Source organism: Pan paniscus, chromosome 19 (assembly GCF_029289425.2).
Source record: "Pan paniscus chromosome 19, NHGRI_mPanPan1-v2.0_pri, whole genome shotgun sequence".
NCBI classification, from domain to species: Eukaryota; Metazoa; Chordata; class Mammalia; order Primates; family Hominidae; genus Pan; species Pan paniscus.
The window spans coordinates 10,370,574-10,388,898 of NC_073268.2; the positions used below are offsets into that span (position 1 = coordinate 10,370,574).

The following is an 18,325-nucleotide window of genomic DNA, read 5'->3' on the forward strand; positions in this document are numbered from 1 at the left end:
TCTGCCATCATCTTGCTTTTCAGCACTTGTGCAATGGGAAATTTAGTCTGGACCTTGAGATAGTGCAGGTGGGCAGTGGTCTGTGGACTGTAAATCACTATGCAGATGCTAGATGCTGTTTTTATCTTGACCCTGAGGCGTGAATTCTTCACTAATGTGGGGTTGCTGGCCCTGAATGCCCACTGTGCCCTGTTTCCCTGGAGACCAGCGTCTTTCTCCATCATCCTTTTTTTTTTTTGGTGGTTTGTTTTGAGATGGAGTCTCCCTCTGTCACCCAGGCTGCAGTGCAGCGGCATGATCTCAGCTCACTGCAACCTCCACCTCCTGGGTTCAAGCAATTCTCCCGCCTCAGCCTCCCGAGTAGCTGGGATTACAGGCATGAGCCACTACACCCAGCTAATTTTGTATTTTTAGTAGAGACGGGGTTTCTCCATGTTGGTCAGGCTGGTCTCAAACTCCCGACCTCAGGTGATCCACCCGCCTTGGCAGGTGTAATCCCAGAGCGCTGGGATTACAGGCGTGAGCCACCGCGCCCGACCTCTCTATCACCCTTTATCTTCATATGGTTTATGAAGGAAGCAGAGGCCAGTCTAAGTCTCCCCTTGGATGACTAGTAGGCTGAAGTCTCAAAAGAGTAGGTCACCTGCCCCCAGTGACTTAGAGGTGGATCTGGGATGAGAGCTGAGCTCCAGGGGGTTAGTACTGGGGCTGGATGGGTACTACTGTCTGGATGGGGGAGGATCTGGGTCAGACCACCTAGTGCCTGCTTCACTCGGGACATCTGTTTCCTGAGCTTCCTGTAACTGCCTCATCCCCATGCCTGGGGAAGGAGCTTGTCTCATCTTTCAGCTCCCACTGGTGGCTATGAGGTCTGAGCTGCTCGAGCAGAGGAAACCACATTGTCCCTTCCTCCCGTCCTGCCCCGAGGGCCAGGGGACACAGTGGAGGGGCTGCTGCTGACAGGAGCCTGAACTGCCCCCTCCTCTGAGCCCAGCGAGCTTTCTTGGCTCTACCTGCCTCAAAAGCCCATAGAGGCCGGGCGCCGCGGGCGCTGTGGCTCATGCCTGTAATCCCAGCACTTTGGGAGGCTGAGGGGGACGGATCTTTTGAGGTCATGAGTTCGAGACCACCCAGGCCAACATGGCAAAACCCCCATCTCCACTAAAAGTACAAAAATTAGCCAGGTGTGTTGGCAGGTGCCTGTAATCCCAGCTACTCTGGAGGCAGAGGCAGGAGAATCACTTGAACCTGGGAGGCGGAGGTTGCAGTGAGCTGAGATCGTGCCACTGCACTCCAGCCTGGGTGACAGAACGAGCCTCCGTCTCTAAAAGAGAAAAAAAAATGCCCATCGAACTGGGTGGGTTCCCTGGAGCTCTGCCCTGGGGTTGGGACTCTGGCTGGGACTTCGCCCCAGGCTGGTCCCCGAGGAACACCTACAGCCCTTGTGAACTGTGACCCACAGCAGGCTCTGGGAAGCGTTTTGAGCCTGAGAGAGAAGGAGCCCGTCCAGCCAGGCACTGGGGGTAGCTGGGTACTTGCTCTTTCCATCTTCATTATTCTCTCCCCAGTGATGAGCTGAGTTTTGCTTTAGGACCTTAGTTTTCCTGTCTGTAACATGGGCACTGATGCACTGTGCATTTCTGTGGATCCAGAATTAGTGGGGCTGATAATCATCAAGCTGGGTTAATTTGGTTGGATTCCTTCACTTCCCTGAGCCTCAGGGTTCCTATCTGTAAAATGGGATAACAGGGCACCCTCTCAGAGGGGTTGTGAGGCTGAAAAGCTAAGCGCTTTGGTCCGCGCTGGCCCACAGGAGACTCGCAGATGCCGGTGCTGCCCTGGCTCTCTTGTGCCCGCAGCTCATCCTCCTCTCCCCGCTGTCTGCTGAGAGTCAGCTGAGCTCTGGGAGGAAGCTGGGCTGTGCTTGATGGGGCCAGGAGGGCTGGGCCTGCTTCACAGAGCGCTTCCCTTTTCTTTTTTCTTTTTTTTTTTTTTTTGAGATGGAGTCTCACTCTGTCACCCAGGCTGGAGTGCAATGTCACCGTCTTGGCTCACTGAAACCTCCGCCTCCCAGGCTCAAACGATTCTCCTGCCTCAGCCTTCGAAGGAGCTGGGATTACAGGTGCCCGCCACCATGCCTGGCTAATTTTTGTGTTTTTAGTAGAGGTGGGGTTTCACCATGTTGGCCAGGCTGGTCTTGAACTCCTGACCTCAGGTGATCCGCTTGCCTCGGCTTCCCAAAGTGCTGGGATGACAGGCGTGAGACACTGCGCCTGGCCGCTTCCCTTGTCTCTTGACTCACAATCCTTCCCAGGGAGCCCACAGTCTCCTCGCTGTGCACGGCACATGGAAGAGGAACCACAGGGTCAGAGCAGGGGGTCAGGAAGCTGCACGGGACTGAAGCAGGGACAGAATCGTCCTTGACAGTAATGATAGCAGCTCCCGTGATGGCATTGGAGCCCCGTGCTCAGTGTTTCTGTTCGCTGATAAACTCGTGAAGGTGGTGGCAGCCTCCCCAAATTACAGAAGATAAAACTGAGGCCTAGAGAGGTTACGTAACTTGCCCAAGGTCACTGGGCCCCAAGGAAGGAGAGGAAGGCAGCGTGGGAAAGTCCCTAGGAAGACTCTCACACCCTGCAGGGCTCATGATGGGCCATGAGCCGTCTGGGAGAGTCCCTTCCCCCTTTCCAGCCCTCAGTCTGGGGACGTGTGGGCCCCTGGATCCTCCTGGTTTCTCCAAGGTTCCTGGATCCCAGCGGCATCGAAGAAGTCCAGGCTGCTGTGGGTTCTGCAGGGCCGGCAGCCGGGCCAGTCCTGCTCCGTGGCCGGGTGTCTGACTCAGGAGTGTTGTTTGTGGCTGTCAGGGGCACACCCCCTGGTGGGGGAAACCAGCCTCAGGGTGGCAGCAGCGGAGGCCTTGAAACGCACCGCTTACCTGTCTCCAGGCTGCCGTTCAGATGTCTGTGCCTGGGCCAGAGTCTGTCCCGGCTCTGGGAACACTTGGTCCAGGTGTTCATAGCTGGGCATTTACCTGGCTGTCTCCATAGACCGGGAGGCCCCAGATAAAAGCATCTGTCAGCTTTGTCTTCCCCTAGAATGCATGCGGCAGGCAGCTTTCACATGTGGTCAGTGTGGGTGGTGGGGCGTGCCCAAGTGTGATGTGACTATCACCCCGCTTCTCTCTCATGTATGAAAGCGCATCAACGTATACTCCAAAGATGGCCTGTCATTAACTCCCTCTAACTGATTTTTTAAAAAAGTAATTTGCAACAGGATTTTTTTGGTTTTTTTTTTGAGATAGAGTTTCGCTCTTGTTGCCCAGGCTGGAGTGCAGTGGCGTGATCTCGGCTCACTGCAACCTCTGCCTCCCAGGTTCAAGCGATTCTCCTGCCTCAGCCTCCTGAGTAGCTGGGATTACAGGCATGTGCCACGACGCCCGGCTAATTTTTGTACTTTTAGTAAAGACAGGGTTTCACCATGTTGGCCAGGCTGGTCTCGAACTCCTGACCTCAGGTGATCTCCCTGCCTTGGTCTCCCAAAGTGTTGGGATTACAGGCGTGAGCCACTGCACCCGGCCTGCAACAGGAATTTTTGCAACCTATGCAACACCCCCAACCCCAGCATCTCCCGACTGAGGCTGTGGGCTGTGCCTGGCTCACCCTGGTGCTTTCTGCATCCAGCATGGTGCTTGGCCTAGAGCAGGTGTTGCTGTCAGCGGCGGGAGGCCAGGTGGGCTGACTGTTCCCACTTTCACTTGTTCACTTGTCAAGCTCTTTTCTTTAGTTGGGACTTTATTAATGGAGAATGAAAGAAATCCAACTCATACTGGCTTTAGGAATAAAGAGACGTACGGCTGGCTCTCCTATACCCGGGGTCAGCTGGCTCCTGGCACAGCCGGATCCTGGAGCTCAGATGATGCCCTTGAGACTCAATCTTTTGGCCGGGTGTGGTGGCTCCCGCCTGGAATCCCAGCACTTTGGGAGGCTGAGACAGGTGGATCACCAGAGGTCAGGAGTTCGAGACTAGCCTGGCCAACATGGTGAAACCCTGTCTCTACTAAAAACACAAAAATTAGCTGGGCGTGATGGTGGGTGCCTGTAAACAGATATGTGGGAGTCTGAGGCAGGGGAATCACTTGAACCAGGGAGGTGGAGGTTGCAGTGAGCCATGCCACTGCACTCCAGCCTGGGTGACAGAGCGAGACTCTTCAAAAAAAAAAAAAAAAAAGACATGATCTTTCTCCTCTTTCCCTTTCTCTGTCAGTTCTCTTCTCTGCCTTCCTGTGAGTCAGTTTCATTTTCCCCACACTCTCCACAGCCCCAGGCTTTCATCTCATGCTTCAGCAGGGGAAGCCTCTTGGGATGGTGTCTTGTTGGGTTTACTTAGGTCTCCTGAACCAGTCCCCTTGGCTGGCCACGCCTGGTCAGGTGCCCACTCCTGACCCTGGAGGTGGATGGAGTGCAGAGGGTTCTTCTCAGATGGAGCCAGGGCAGGCAGGAGCCAAGTTGTCCACGGTACCTGTTGAGCACTTCCTGGGTGTGGGTGGGTGCCTCTGGGGAGAGAGGCACTTGTGGCACTCTGCAGTGGCCATCCAGTGGGAAGCCAGCAGCCTGAAGCCACCCCAGAGCATGAACCACACAATCCTAACTTTCCTGGGGCAGAGGTGAGGGTTGGGGGAAGCCTTCGGGCTCCTGCTGGGGGCTAGCTGCCTTGGAGGTAGAGAGTCAGCCCCCAGCCCTGCTCTGGCCCAGGACCCTGAAGCTGCTCCCCCAGCCCACTCAGGGCTTGAGGCCCCTGTGGTGTCCCCTGCTGTGAAGGAGTCAAGAAAATAGAAATCCTTGTGCCCTTGGTCCACAAGCTGGGGTTGGCCCCTGGCACCTCAGCACGGAGTCTAGGACCTTCACAGTGGCAGCAGGTGCCAGAGAGGAAACTTCAGGGAGGGTTGGCCGGAGAGAGAGGCCAATGGCACCAGCTAGGGCCGTTTTTTTCCCTTTTTTTTTGAGATGGAGTTTTGCTCTTTGTTGTCCAGGCTGGAGTACAACGGCATGATCTTGGCTCACTGCAACCTCTGCCTCCCAGGTTCAAACGATTCTCCTGCCTCAGCCTCCGGAGTAGCTGGGATTACAGGCACCTGCCATCATGCCTGGCTCATTTTTGTATTTTTAGTAGAGATGGGGTTTCACCATGTTGGCCAGGCTGGTCTCGAACTCCTGACCTCAGGTGATCCACCTGCGTTGGCCTCCCAAAGTGCTGGGATTACAGATGTGAGCCGCCACACCCGGCCTTTCTTCTTCTTCTTTTTTTTTTTGAGACGTTTTCTTCCCTTTCTCCACTGCTTGGGGGTAGGGTGGGGCCTGGGGCCCTATGCCCACTCCCCCCAGTGTCTGTTGTAGTGTATGTGCCACATCCCTTTGAGGGGCTGCCATTAGTAAGTGCCTGCTGTGTACCAGGTGTGGTCAGCACCAGTGCGTGCAGAGATGAGCACTGGCCCTGTGGTGTGCAGACTGGGATGCGTGCAGGACACGCTAGCCCTGTGGCATGAGGACCAGCACCTGAGCATGCAGAGATGAGGACGAACCCTGCGGTTCAGCTGGCAAGACAAATTCACCTGCACACGGGTACCGCCTCCCCACCCCACATGGCCAGCGTGAAGCATGCCACTGCTCTGACCTCTGTCTAGACACTTGGCGGCGGGGGTGGGGGGCGGCTGACAGGTACAGCTCTGTGCCCATGTGTGTGTACATGCGAATGCCCCTTGCAGTGTGATGTGGTCTGAGTATGTGGATGAGTGCCTGCGGGCACATGTGTATGCGTTCATGTCTGTGCATGTGTCCAGTGGGGCTTTGTCAGTATGTGAGAAGCGTGTGCAGGTGTGTCTACTGATGCCTGTGTGAAGTGGTGTGTGGATGTGCACGGGAGCATGTGTACCGCGCTGTGCTCAGGTGTGTACAGGTGTCTAATGATACGTATGTCTGCGTGCATGTATCTGTGTGTACCTGGGTATCCTGGGCGTGTGTGTGTCCATGTGTGCATCCCACGTGCCCCTGTGCCCATGCGTGTGCATGTATACTTACATCCACGTGTGCTAGTGGAATGACATGTGTGTGGCTGGTTCCTCTGGCGTGTGCCGAGCCACGGTGGGGCAGGCAGGCAAAGGTCCCTGTCTCAGGCAGCCCTCGGGAGTGGGTGTGAAGGTCCCCAGTGCTCAGGCGTCCCTGAGGCTTCCAGCTGAATCTTTCTGTCCCTCCTAGGTGTGGCTGTGGGAATCCTTGGGGCGCCTTTGGGTTCCAGGAAGCTGGGGCTGTGTGGGCCGGGCTGCTAACTGGGGCTGTGGAGCAATCTGCCAGCCGAGCCCCTTCCGGAGCTGTGGGTTCCTCTGGGTGTGGGGAAGCTGCCCTCCACAACCTCCTCGGCCTATCTTGGTGCCTCCTGGAGTGCAGGACACACCTCCCAGCTCTGCAGCCTCACCCACAGGAAGCTCGGGTTGGGGGCAGGCGAAGAGGGAGGTGCCACGCTGGGCTCCCCGCCCTGCACCGGCACTGACCCCGCTTTACCACGGCCCTCTTGCGGACAGCCCCGGGGACATCGTTGGGACATCGCTGGGACCCCGGGCTCTGCAGCCACAACCATGTTTGGCCGGAAGCGCAGTGTCTCCTTTGGGGGCTTCGGATGGTGGGTGACAGGTGGGAGGGTGGGGGAATGATGGGAGAGAACTTAGAAGTGAAGTCTTGTTAAGTGCATCGGCGGCCGTGGGAACAGAGGGGCTCGGGCTGTGCCTGAGAGCTGGGTCTGCTGACGCCCTGGCAGGTCGAGATGCAGGATCCTGGTGGGGACATCAGAGACCGTAAGCCTTCCCCACTGTCCCTGGGCACAGTCTGCTGGCGAATCCTGGAGGTCTGCGCCGGCTGCCCGTGGGGAGGTGGATAGCATGAGTGTGACTGCAGTTGAATGTGTGTGTCTCTGTGTCCGCAGGTTCCCGTGTATGTGTGTGCGTGTCTGGGATTATGTGTAAGTGTGTGTGTGCGTGTTTGAGCCTGTGTGTGCAGGCGTGTGTGTGTGGCTGTGACTGCCAGTCCGTGTGACCGTGTGTGAGGTGTGTGCCTGTGCATGTGGGCAGCTGCCTGTCTGCACTTCTGGCCTTCTGTGTCTGTGTGTGCTTGTGTCTGCGTGTTTGTGTGTGTGATGCTCCTGTCTGTGCTGTTGTGGCCTTGTGGCAGGGGAGTCTGTACCTGCTGGACCTCTGGGCTGCCTGCTGTCTTGGGGGTGGGTTGTGAGAGAAGGTCTCCCACCTGCACCCCAGGCAGCCCACCCTAGCTCTGTCCTAGCCTGAGCAGCTGCATCTGTCCCCAGCCTCCTGCCTGGCCCTCTGGACACTCTTGCCTCTAAGCTTCTGTCTGGGATGAGGGATGTGCTTTTTCTTCCTGGCGGGGGGCAGAAGGTAGGCACACGAAGGCCAAAGGCTTGTCTCTGGTTCCCAGTGCTGGCAGCTTCTTCGCAGCTGGGGAACAGAATCTGGTGGTTTTCATGATCGGTTTCCTTTCAGTGCCTGGGCTGGGGGCGTTGTCAGACTGGGAGAGGGCCCCGCGGGAGGTGGCCGGGGGATGTCCCAGTGTGGAAAATGGTGGACTAATGGGGGTGGCACGAAGGGCGAGGGGGAGAGGGGCTGTGTTCCTCGGTAATTTTTCGCTTCCGTGTGTGTGGCTTATTTCCCTCTTCCTCCTCTTCAAAAGCACTTTGCCATCCATCCTCTGGCAGGGAGGGACTGTGGGCACTCCATGTTTGGCAGATGGGACGGTGCAGATGAGAAGATGGCACAGCGTCGCCTGTGTCTGCTCTCGGGCCCTCCCTGACGCCTGGATCTGGGAGCTGCCGCCCCGAGGGTAGGTGCCAGTGTCCGGGAGGCAGCAGAGGACTTGGCTTCTGGTTGGGAGGGGTGTGTGTGTCTTGGCTGTGGGCCTTGCAGGGCAGGGCCCAGCAATTAGATTGTGCCCTCCAAGGCCCGCCTTTCTTTGGGAGGTGTGGAGCAGATGGAAGGCTGGTCGCCAGAAAGCTCCGGGTGCACAGGTCCCGGTCTCAGCCTAGCTTCATTCCATATGAAGCCCTCTGTGTTGAGACCCACAGCTCCAGAGCACAAGGCAAAGCCAGGCCTGAGATTTGAATCTGGGCAGGTGAGGGGGAAGACAGGAGTGTGGCTGCCCAGGGCTGCCAAGATAGAAAGCAGAATTCCAAGTTCTTCTCTAGCAGCCTTTCTCACTGGGGCTTCCTTAATGAAATGCACATTCAGATTCAGGAGGTCTAGGGTGAGCCAAAGGTGGAGGAAGAGCCCTAGGATGTCCCAGATGCCCTTGTGTGCTGGCTCAGTGTCCACTGGGCTGTGGGTTCCAGGAGGGCAGGCCCTGCCCCGTCGCGTTCACCTGGAAGCCTGGCATGTCACACAGGCTCAGTCGATGCTTGTGGACTCATCAAGGTCTTTTGCACACAGCAGGTGTCTGCTTGGGGCCTCTTGAGGTTGACGGGATGGCGGGGCCTTCTGGGCTTGGAAGGTTAAGGCAGCAAGAAAGGGGGTGAGACTGGGGTTTGGGCCTCCTCATCTGGGATGGCTGTCAGCTGGGAGGGGGTGTCACGGATTCCTGGAGCCCTGGTCCCTCCAGACAGTGAACAGAATCTCTGGGGCTGGTGTTTTCCAAGCTCCATTGGATGCAGGGTGGATAACCTCTGGCACCAGGGGCAGACAAGGTGATGAGGGTGGGTGGGATGGGATGGGGGAGGGAGGAGTGCCCAGGAGCCTTGGCTTCCTGAAAGGGAAAGGCCCAGCCTCACAGTCCTCTCCATCTCCCATCTCAGCCTCTCCAAAACCAGAGCCCCGCCCTCCTGAGGCCACACCCTGATTTGGGAACTCTGGTGGGCTGGCTGCTGTGTAGGCGTGGTTTGAACCGGGGCTGCTGTGACCGCGGTGCCTGTAGGCGGTGCGGTGGGCGGGGCTGACCCGACAGCGGTCAGAGGTGCACGCACCAGGAGCCCCGGTTCCAGCGCCGACTCCACCTTGACCATTGAGGAACTCTAATGGGACACTTCCTCTCTCTGGGTCTCAGTTTCCCCATGTGTCAGTGGGGGATTTCTGCCGTACCCACAACACAGGGCTGTTGTAAGAATTAGGAGATTCCTTGAGAAAATGTAAAACCTAAGCGCCTGCTGTGAGGGGCTGCCATCCGGCAGCTCTGGGTTGCACGCGTTACAGCAGAGTGTGGGGCTCTGAGTCCTGCTCGGATCTGGGTGTCTGTGCGTTGAATGGGGGAAGAGGAGGGTCTGCACCCCAGAGCGGGTGGGGATTCCAGGGTCAGACCCTCAGGGACCAGTAGTGGAAGCCCTAAGGAAGGGACTCAAGAGGACGTGTGAGGAAGAAACTGGGAGAGACGTGGGCCAGGCCCCTCGGGGTGCCGCTTGCTTTGCTGTTGGAACTGAGATCAGAAGGTGCTGGGAGTTTACTCAGAGTGAAAGGACCCCGTCCCCTAGCTCCAGGCCTCAGGGTGACTTGTGGGCTGGCTCAGCTCTGTGTCCTCTCCTCTTCCCTGGAGTTGTGACTGTGGGAAGCCTGAGGCAGAGCTGGGCTGGCCAGACAAGGGTGCCGGAAAGAGCCTCCAGGGTCTCCAGCATGCTGGAGCCAGTGGCAGTTTTAGTGAAGCTGATAGTGATGGTGACACTGATGATGACATGTGGTGACATGGACAGTGATGGTGACACGAATCGTGATGTTGCAAAGGCAGCATTGGTGCTGGTGGCAGTGCTGGTGACAGTGGTGCTCACGACCCTTCCACAAGAGGAGATACTGACAGTGGGAACACTGTCCACCTTTCTGCCTCTGGAGAGGGAGGAGGGGCCTCTTCTTGCCAGCCATAAGGGCTGGCATATGCAGGGGGGTAAAAATAGAACCTCAGCGGCGCTGTCTCCCCTTCCAGTGAGGGCGGGCACAGGCTGGGGGTGGAGGAGCTGGCTGTGAGGGCGGTCTGTAGCAAACGTGATCTTCCCCGCTCTGAACCTCTGTGCCTGATACAACCCACCAGGGTCTGCCCCAGGAGCAGGGTCTGCCTCCCTGGATGGACTGGTGGCTCCTTGGGCAGGAGGGTCCCTGGTGCTGGGGATGCTTGCGTCTTCCCAAAGCAGACGCCTGGGAAATATGGATGTCCAGCTGACATTCAGATTGACATCCGTGCTGACCCATGAAGCTGGGTTGCTGAGTCCTCTTGTGAGGGTAGCCGTAATAAAGGGAGAGGCTGCATACAAAGTGCTTACGATCCCTGGACCTGACGTGAGATACCTGAATTCAGACTGGGCCAGTGATTTTACCTTTCTGAGCCTCGGTTTCCTCATCTCTGAAATGGGGAGAATAATAATACGCATGTTATAGGGTGGTGTGTGGCCCCAGCTCTCCCAGCACTCAGAGGCGTCTCTCCCCCTGCTAGCGGAGAACTGGCCCCTTTAGCCAGTCCCTGACAGAGCCCTGCTGTCTGGTGGTTTGGGCTGCCCCGGGGACTCCTCCATACAGATGCTATGTAGGAGTCTTCAGCCTCAGCACTGACCGGAGCCCTTGCTTTTCTCTTGGCAGGATCGACAAGACCATGCTGGCAAGTCTGAAGGTCAAGTAAGTAGCAATTTCCTGTTCTGTAAAGGTCAGAGATGACGCGGATCAGAGCGCCGGGCCCTCGCTCCCCCCAGGTTGTGGGAGACACAAGAGGGGCTGTCATGTTTGTCAGATTCCAGTCCGAGTCCATGGTGCTTCCAGATCGGAGGAGGCTGGACTAACTCTTATTCCTGGGGTGTTCAGGGAGAGGTAGAGGTGGGAATGGAATCACCAGGGGCCAGAATGGTGGGAGTGTGTGTAGCAGGTGTAACATTCAGTCCCATTATTCTTTTTTTTCTTTTTCTTTTTCTTTCTTTCTTTCTTTCTTTTTTTTTTTTTGAGACGGAGTCTTGCTCTGTTGCCAGGCTGGAGTGCGGTGGCATGATCTCTGCTCACTGCAACCTCCACCTTCCAGGTTCAAGTGAATCTCCTGCCTCAGCCTCCCAAGTAGCTGGGATTACAGGCGCCCACCACCACACCTGGCTAATTTTTGTATTTTTAGTAGAGACGGAGTTTCACCATGTTGGCCAGGCTGGTCTCAATCTCTTGACCTCGTGGTCCGCCCACCTAGGCCTCCCAAAGTGCTGGGATTATAGGCGTCAGCCACTGCGCCTAGCCCAGACCCATTATCTTCCTATCACTTTAGTTTTTAGATATATATTGGGCTGGGCATGGTGGCTCACACCTGTAATCCCAGCGCTTTGGGAGGCCGAGGTGGGTGGATCACCTGAGGTCAGGAGTTCCAGACCAGCCTGGCCAACATGGTGAAACCCCGTCTCTACTAAAAATACAAAAATTAGCTGGGCGTGATGGCACATGCCTGTAATCCCAGCTACTCAGGAGGCTGAGGCAGGAGAATCACTTGAACCCAGGAGGTGGAGGTTGCATTGAGCCGAGATCACACCATTGCACTCCAGCCTGGGGGACAGAGTGAGACTCTATCTCAAAAAAAAAAAAAAAAAAGAAAGATAATTATATTTTTTATCACTTTAATTTTTATGTGAACTCCCAATCCTGGCAGTGACTTTCTGACATTCCCCGCCTACTAGGACCTGACTAAACAATCCAGGGTGTGTGTGTGTGTGTGTGTGTGTGTGTGTGTGTGTGTGTGATGTCAGCTGCTCATCAAGTCATTTGTTGCCAGGTATGTCAGCATGGGCAGCCTGGCCCTGGGGCTTTCTGAGGCTCCCATGCCAGACTCAGGGTGTGGGAATTGCCTGCCTCGGTTTACCGTGTATCTCTTGGTCCGTCTGCTGAGGTCCGAAGCAGGCACAGCCCTCTCCTAGAACCTCTGACCTCTCTTCCCTCACCACTTTCATTCCGTTTTCCTCTGTGTTTCTGGCCAAACCATTTTGTCTGCATCCTGATCTCCTTTTTCCTTTGAGACTTAACCAAAGTGTAGCCTGCTTCCAGCTGCACCCCTCCCATGGGGCAATGAGTACTGACTAACCATCTGCTCCAATGGAGTGAATTGAAAAGGAGGGAAATTCTAGGAGGAAAAAAGCATTGGCCTCTAGCTCAAAATATTCTCCCGGCACATGTGAATTCACTGTTGCATGGAAAATTCCTCCAATGAATTGCCCTCCTTCCGAGGCAGCTTCTCTGGGTTGTCACTCCCCCATCTCGGCAGAAGGTTTTCCCTGCCTAGTCTCCCTCTGTCATGCCATTCAGTTGCCAGCCCTGGTTGTGTATCCCCTGGATGCAGGTCCCCGGGCAAAGTACGGCCAGTCTTGATGGTTGGCATAAAAGAGGGTCAAAATAAGAGGCTTCCCACTTTGGTTGGTTTTGTTCAAAAAGGTGAGGCTGGGCAGTTAGCAGGGCCGGGATGGAGGACAGACTGTTCCTGCCCTTCAAGAGCTTTCAGTTTCTCTGCTGAGCTGATGCCAGGAAGCTGGATGTGGTGGCTCACGCCTGTAATCCCAGTACTTTGGGAGGCCAAGGTGGGTGGATCGCCTGAGGTCAGGAGTTCGAGACCAGCCTGGTCAACATGGTGAAACCCTATCTCTGCTAAAAATAAAAAAAATTAGCCGGGCGCGGTGGCGGGCACCTGTAATCCCAGCTACTCGGCAGACTGAGGCAGGAGAATTGCTTGAACCTGGGAGGTGGAGGTTGCAGTGAGGCGAGATCGCGCCACAGCCTGGGAGACAAGAGTGAAATGCCGTCTCAAAAAAAAAAGTCTAGAGCTGGTGCCAGGAGTGCCATGGAGTAGTCCCGAAAGGCTGCCTGGAGGAGGTGGCCTCTAAAGTAGCTCTTAGAGATGAGGCAGGATAGTAGGACCCCCATGTCTGTGCTGGCTTGGCATGGTGTGTGCATCAGTGTAGACCCATTCAATCTGGAGGTGTCAGGGCAAGTCACCCAGGACAAGATGCTTCCCTTCTCTGGGCTTTAGTTTCCATATCTTTTGTCCAGTGGATACAATAATGTCTGGTTTTCCTAGAGCTTTCTAGAGCATATTTGCCTACTGAGTGAGACTCCAGGCACGAAGCAGAGCTGCTAAGGGGTGTAGAGTGGTCAGAGTGTTCTTTTGGTGCTGTTTTGGGACATCTAGTTCAATCTCACAAGCACTTATCGAGGGAGGGCCTGTTTGTAAATATAATATCTGTAACCTGGAAGTGCACCAGTTATAGGGTAGAGTGAAAAGCTGGGGGCGTGGGCCGGGATTGAGATTGGGACCCCAGTGAGGTCTCTGAGTGATTATCTGGGAAGGCGATATTGGGATGATGGCTTGGGACAGTGTGTAGCACTGTGTTCCGAGTTTTATTGGTTAAGATTCCTTTGATTACGAGAAACGAAAACCCAGTGTCATCTGGTTACGCAAAAGATGGAATTTATGGGGAAGAAAGCAGGGTGCCCCAGGGAACTGAAGGGGAGGAAGCAAAGCCAGAGCTCAGGAGTGGTTGAACCAGGAACTGGAAACCCGTTGCCATCAAAATCCCAGCTGGCTTCTTTGCAGACATTGATAAGCTGATCCTGAGATTCACATAGAAGTTCAAAGATAATGTTGAAAAAGCAGAACAAAGTTGGTGCACTCATTCTTCCTGATTTCAAAACGTATTGCGGCCGGGCGCGGTGGCTCATGCCTGTAATCCCAGCACTTTCGGAGGTCGAGGCACGTGGATCATTTGAGGTCAGGAGTTTGCGACAAGCCTGACCAACATGGTAAAACCCCGTCTCTACTGAAAATACAAAAATTAGCCCATTGTGGTGGTGTGCGCCTGTAGCCCCAGCTACTTGGGAGGCTGAGGCAGGAGAGTCGCTTGAACCCAGGAGGTGGAGGTTACCGTGAGCTGAGATCACACCATTACACTGCAGCCTGGGTGACAGAGTGAGACTATGTCTCAAAACAAAACAGAAACAGAAACAGAACAAAACAAAACAAAAGTATTGCAAAGCTATGGTTATTAAGACAGTGTGGTACAGACATAAAGATGGACAGACAGATGGATCCAGTAGAATTCAGAGTTCAGAAATAAGCCCTTGCATTTCTGGTGAATTGATGAGGCAGCCAAATGCCCACGTTGGGGCTCCTGAGTCACCAAGATGCCTCCTCCCTCTGCCTTTGCTGGGTGAGGCATCTCTCCTTTTACAGCAGCTCACTGCATTCCCCGCAACGTAGCGGATATTCCTGGGCTGCAGCCCATGCTCCCTGGTTGCCTTGGCTCCCTCCCCAAGGACCTGGTGTCCTTGGCGCCTCCCCAGGCTTCCCTGAGGCCTGCAGCTCTGACGACAGGGGTCTGGCCTCACCGTTATGAAGCATTCACTGTGTGCTCAGGCTTCGTTGCACTGTTTTCCTGAGGCTTTGCACCCACCTCATGAAGCAGGTACCAATCCTCTCTGCATTTTACAGATGAGAAAGTGGAGACCAAGAGAGTTTAGGAAACTCGTTCAAGGTCTTCAGGGAGGAAGTCACAGAGTTGAGATTTGAATCTGGGTCTGCTTTGTGTGTGGAGCTGAGTGGTTCTCACACCTGCCTCCCACCCTACTTTCCCATTTTCTTTCTCTGATGTTCTCAGGGGCTGTGTATATAGAATCCGTGGCCACAGAATGCACCTCCGCCTCCACGACACCGTGGGTGAGAAGGCCGCCCCTGGTTTGCTGGGGCCCATCCCCTTGCTGGAGGCCTGGATTGAATGGGGTCTGTGGTGCCTGGATGAGTTGGACACTCAGAAGCAAGGATTTACTTAACTGCAGTGCAGGGATACAGGGGCTATGGAGCCACGCTGGAACGCTGGAGGGGAGGTGGCGATGGTACCACGCAGGAGAAGGAGGCTTGCGTGTGGGATATAGCCTCAGGCTAACACACAGGCAAATCGTTCACCTCTCTGGGTCAGTTTCCCCATCTGTAAAGGGTTGGATTAGCGTCCAGCCTTCTCTCTTCCAGCCTTGACATTCTAGGAGTTTGCATTCATGCCTTGGGTCCTTTCGTATTTTTCTCAGGACCTTGGTGATGGTAGGCGCTCGCTGTTGAGTGAGTGAATGCATGGCTGTGTGAATGGAAGTCTCTGAGAGCAGGGGCTCTGTGCATTACATCCCTGACTCCTTAGGGCCTACCCAGTGCCTGGCACAAAGCAGGTTTTCAGTCTGTATTTGCTGAATGAATCAACGTGTGTCATCATGGTTGGCCCATCACATGCAGGTGGAAGGAAGGAGAGAAAGAGGCAGGCTCAACGTTTGGGGATCCCTCTTCTCCAGTCTGCTCTGGGGGCCAGCTGGGCGTGAGGTCCCTGTCGGGCAGGTGCCTGGGGTTTTCTTGTGGAGCTCCTTGAAGGAGCAGCCGGAACGGGAGGATCTGAGCTGGGAGCCTCCGAGACACTCCTCTTGTCCTTTATTTCTTTTTTGAGACCGCGTCTTGGTCTGTTGCCCAGGCTGGAGTGCAGTGGTGCAATCTCGGCTCACTGCAACCTCCGTCTCCTGGGTTCAAGCGATTCTCCCACCTCAGCTTCCCAAGTAGCTGGGATTACAGGTGTGCACCACCACGCCCAGCTATTTTTTTTTTTTTTTTTTTTGTATTTTAGTAGAGATGGGGTTTCACCATGTTGGCCAGGCTGATCTCGAACTCCCGACCTCAGGTGATCCACCCACCTCAGCCTCCCAAAGTGTTGGGATTACAGGCGTGAGCCACTGCACCTGGCCAAAACCTCTGCTCCTTTTTGCTACCCTCTGTGCTCTCTCCACAGAGACCCCTGCATCTTTGCTAAAGAAAGAGATGCATGTATGTGTGTGTGTGTGTCTGTCTGTCTGTCTGTCTGCTGCATGGGCTCCAGCTACCTGAGGTGACCGTCATGCACAGGGGCTGGCTGCGGTGGCCTGGAGTGAGCACGTGGATGGTTCAGGGTAGCCTGTCTCCACTGCTGGAGCACACTCTCATGCACACTCCTGAGGGGTGGGGAAGTCTAAAATCCATTGCCTTGTAGGAAAAAAATCCAGCTTAAATTTAAGTGGGTGACTGCAGCCCTTGGTCCCTAGAAGTGGCACCTCTGGAGAGGGATGAAGCCCATGATGGGACCTGGGTGCAGCTGTGCTCTGTGATTTCTTCCTTAGGAGAAGGACGGGGAGGGCCTGGAGGAACTCCTGCTTGGCTGGGCCAGCATGTCAGTTCTACTGGGGTTTGGCCAGAAGATACCACACAGCCACCGCTATTCTAAGTTTCAGATTTGACCAGCTAAGAATTGAAAATCCTGCTAGAAATGAAGGGGCCATGAAGGACAGGGCTCAGTGTGTCTCCGGGCAGCTTTCCTAGGTCCCTGGGGACTCCAGTGTCAGCTGCTGGAGACATTGTCCATGAGAGCAGGGGCTTGCCACAGCCAGGAAGCTTGATTTCTTCTCTGCTACAACCCTTTTATTATTATTATTATTATTTTTCTTGAGAGGGAGTCTCGCTCTGTCGCCCAGTCTGGAGTGCAGTGGTGAAATCTCGGCTCACTGCAACCTCCACCTCCTGGGTTCAAGCGATTCTCCTGCCTCAGCCTCCCGAGTAGCTGGGATTACAGGCGCGGCCCACCGTGCCCGGCTACTTTTTGTATTTTTTTTTTAGTAGAGGCGGGGTTTCGCTCTGTTGGCCAGGCTGGTCTTGAACTCGTGACCTCAGATGATCCACTTGTCTCGGCCTCCCAAAGTGCTGGGATTACAGGTGTGAGCCACTGGGCCCGGTCTATTATTTTTTTTTTATTTATTATTATTATTTTTGAGACAGAGTCTCACTCTCTCTCAGGCTGGAGTGCAGTGGCATGATCTTGGCCCACTGTGACACCTCTGCCTCTTGGGTTCAAGTGATCCGCCTGCCTCAGGACTACAGGTGTGCACCACCATACCCAACTATATTTTTTTGGATTTTTAGTACAGACGGGGTTTTGCCATGTTGGCCAGGCTGGTCTCAAACTCCTAGCCTCAAGCGATCCACCTGCCTCGGCCTCCCGAAGTGCTGTGATTACAGGCGTGAGCCACTGTGCCTGGTCTGCCACAACCCTTTAAACTCAGGCTTCCCTCCCCATGCTGTGAGAATTATGCACAACATGGGGCACGTTTTTGTGGCTAATTTTTGTATTTTTAGTAGAGACGGGGTTTCACCGTGTTGGCCAGGCTGGTCTCAAACTCCCGACCTCAGGTGATCCGCCTGCCTCGGCCTCTCAAAGTGCTGGGATTACAGGCCTGGGCCACCGCCTCCGGCCGTTGATTCCAATTTAATGACTTTTTTCATTCACCAGTTGAAGGCCACACCTACCAATTCATTCCCCCACCTTTGGCCACCGGGTCTTTGTTTACTGTAGATTACAAGAATTCTTGAGGCACCACGACGATGTTCTAGAACCCTCTGGAGCCAACTCATCTTAGTCTGCTCTTCTCCTACACACCTAGGGCATCTGCTGAGAGTTTGCTGGGGTTGTCAAGGACAGGGGGAGCTTGAGGTTTTTGGGGGTAGACAGCTGAGTCAGTTCAGCCTACATTTACTGGGCACCTACACTCTGCAGGGAGACAGTTGCCATGGCACGGGACAAGGGCTGCGATGCCCACAGGAAGGATGGAGGGGGGCCTCCTGGAGACCTGGTGATGCCTGAGCTGTCTCCAGGGGTGCGTAAGGTCAGCAGGTAGGAGAGAATGCACTCCAGGTAGCCTGACCCTCGCGAAGGCAGTGGGGCGTGAAGCAGCTTCAGCAGGTGGGACCTGGGAGCAGTTACTATTACCAGACAGAAGCGAGGGTGGGAGTGCAGGGGGCTGGGGGAAGGCGGGCCACGTCTGGGAGGGTAGGTGAGCTATGCTGGAAGCGGGGCTGGATCAAAGGGCTTTGGACTAGGGGAATGCTATGGTGAGCTCGAGTCTGAGGGCCCCTCTGGCTCACTGGAGGGGTTAGAGAGGAGGCAGGGAGGCTAGGAGGGGATATTGAGACAGCCACGTAAAGAGGTCCCCGGAGACCCTCCGCTGGCCTGCGCCCTGGGGTGAGGCCTCGGGAAGTTCGCACTGTTTCCAGCGGGGAGGATCCTGGCCATTCCTGTTTGGAGGTGGTAACCTGGGGATCCAACCTGTGAGATGGGGGCCTGTTAACAGGAACCTCTCTTGCTTTGCTGAGCTTTTTTCCTTTCGCCCAATAAATCCCATTGTTCTCACCCTTCTGTCGTGTCCAAGAGCCTAATCTTTCTTGGTGGTGTGACAAGGACCCCGTTTTGAGCTGAGCTCAGGAGAAAGTCCCACAATAGCATGGGGCTGGAGGGA

The 18,325-nt window shown here is 55.2% G+C and overlaps 1 protein-coding gene across 17 annotated transcripts in view; it reads left to right on the forward strand.

The window, feature by feature from the left end:
• Positions 1–18,325, forward strand: part of RAP1GAP2 (RAP1 GTPase activating protein 2) — a 291,369-nt gene that overhangs the window by 39,947 nt on the left and 233,097 nt on the right. For 12 of the 17 annotated variants that reach the window (XM_055101382.2, XM_055101381.2, XM_034941268.3 and 9 more), the window contains one exon: positions 10,604–10,639. In XM_055101382.2, the coding sequence (XP_054957357.2) occupies positions 10,617–10,639 (23 nt within the window). In that variant the 5' untranslated portion in view covers positions 10,604–10,616. Of the gene's footprint in view, positions 1–6,543; positions 6,673–6,749; positions 6,845–7,391; positions 7,439–7,798; positions 7,881–10,603; positions 10,640–18,325 lie in introns of those variants that run through there. The other 5 variants (XM_003809280.5, XM_003809279.5, XM_063598860.1 and 2 more) reach the window with 5 other exon arrangements.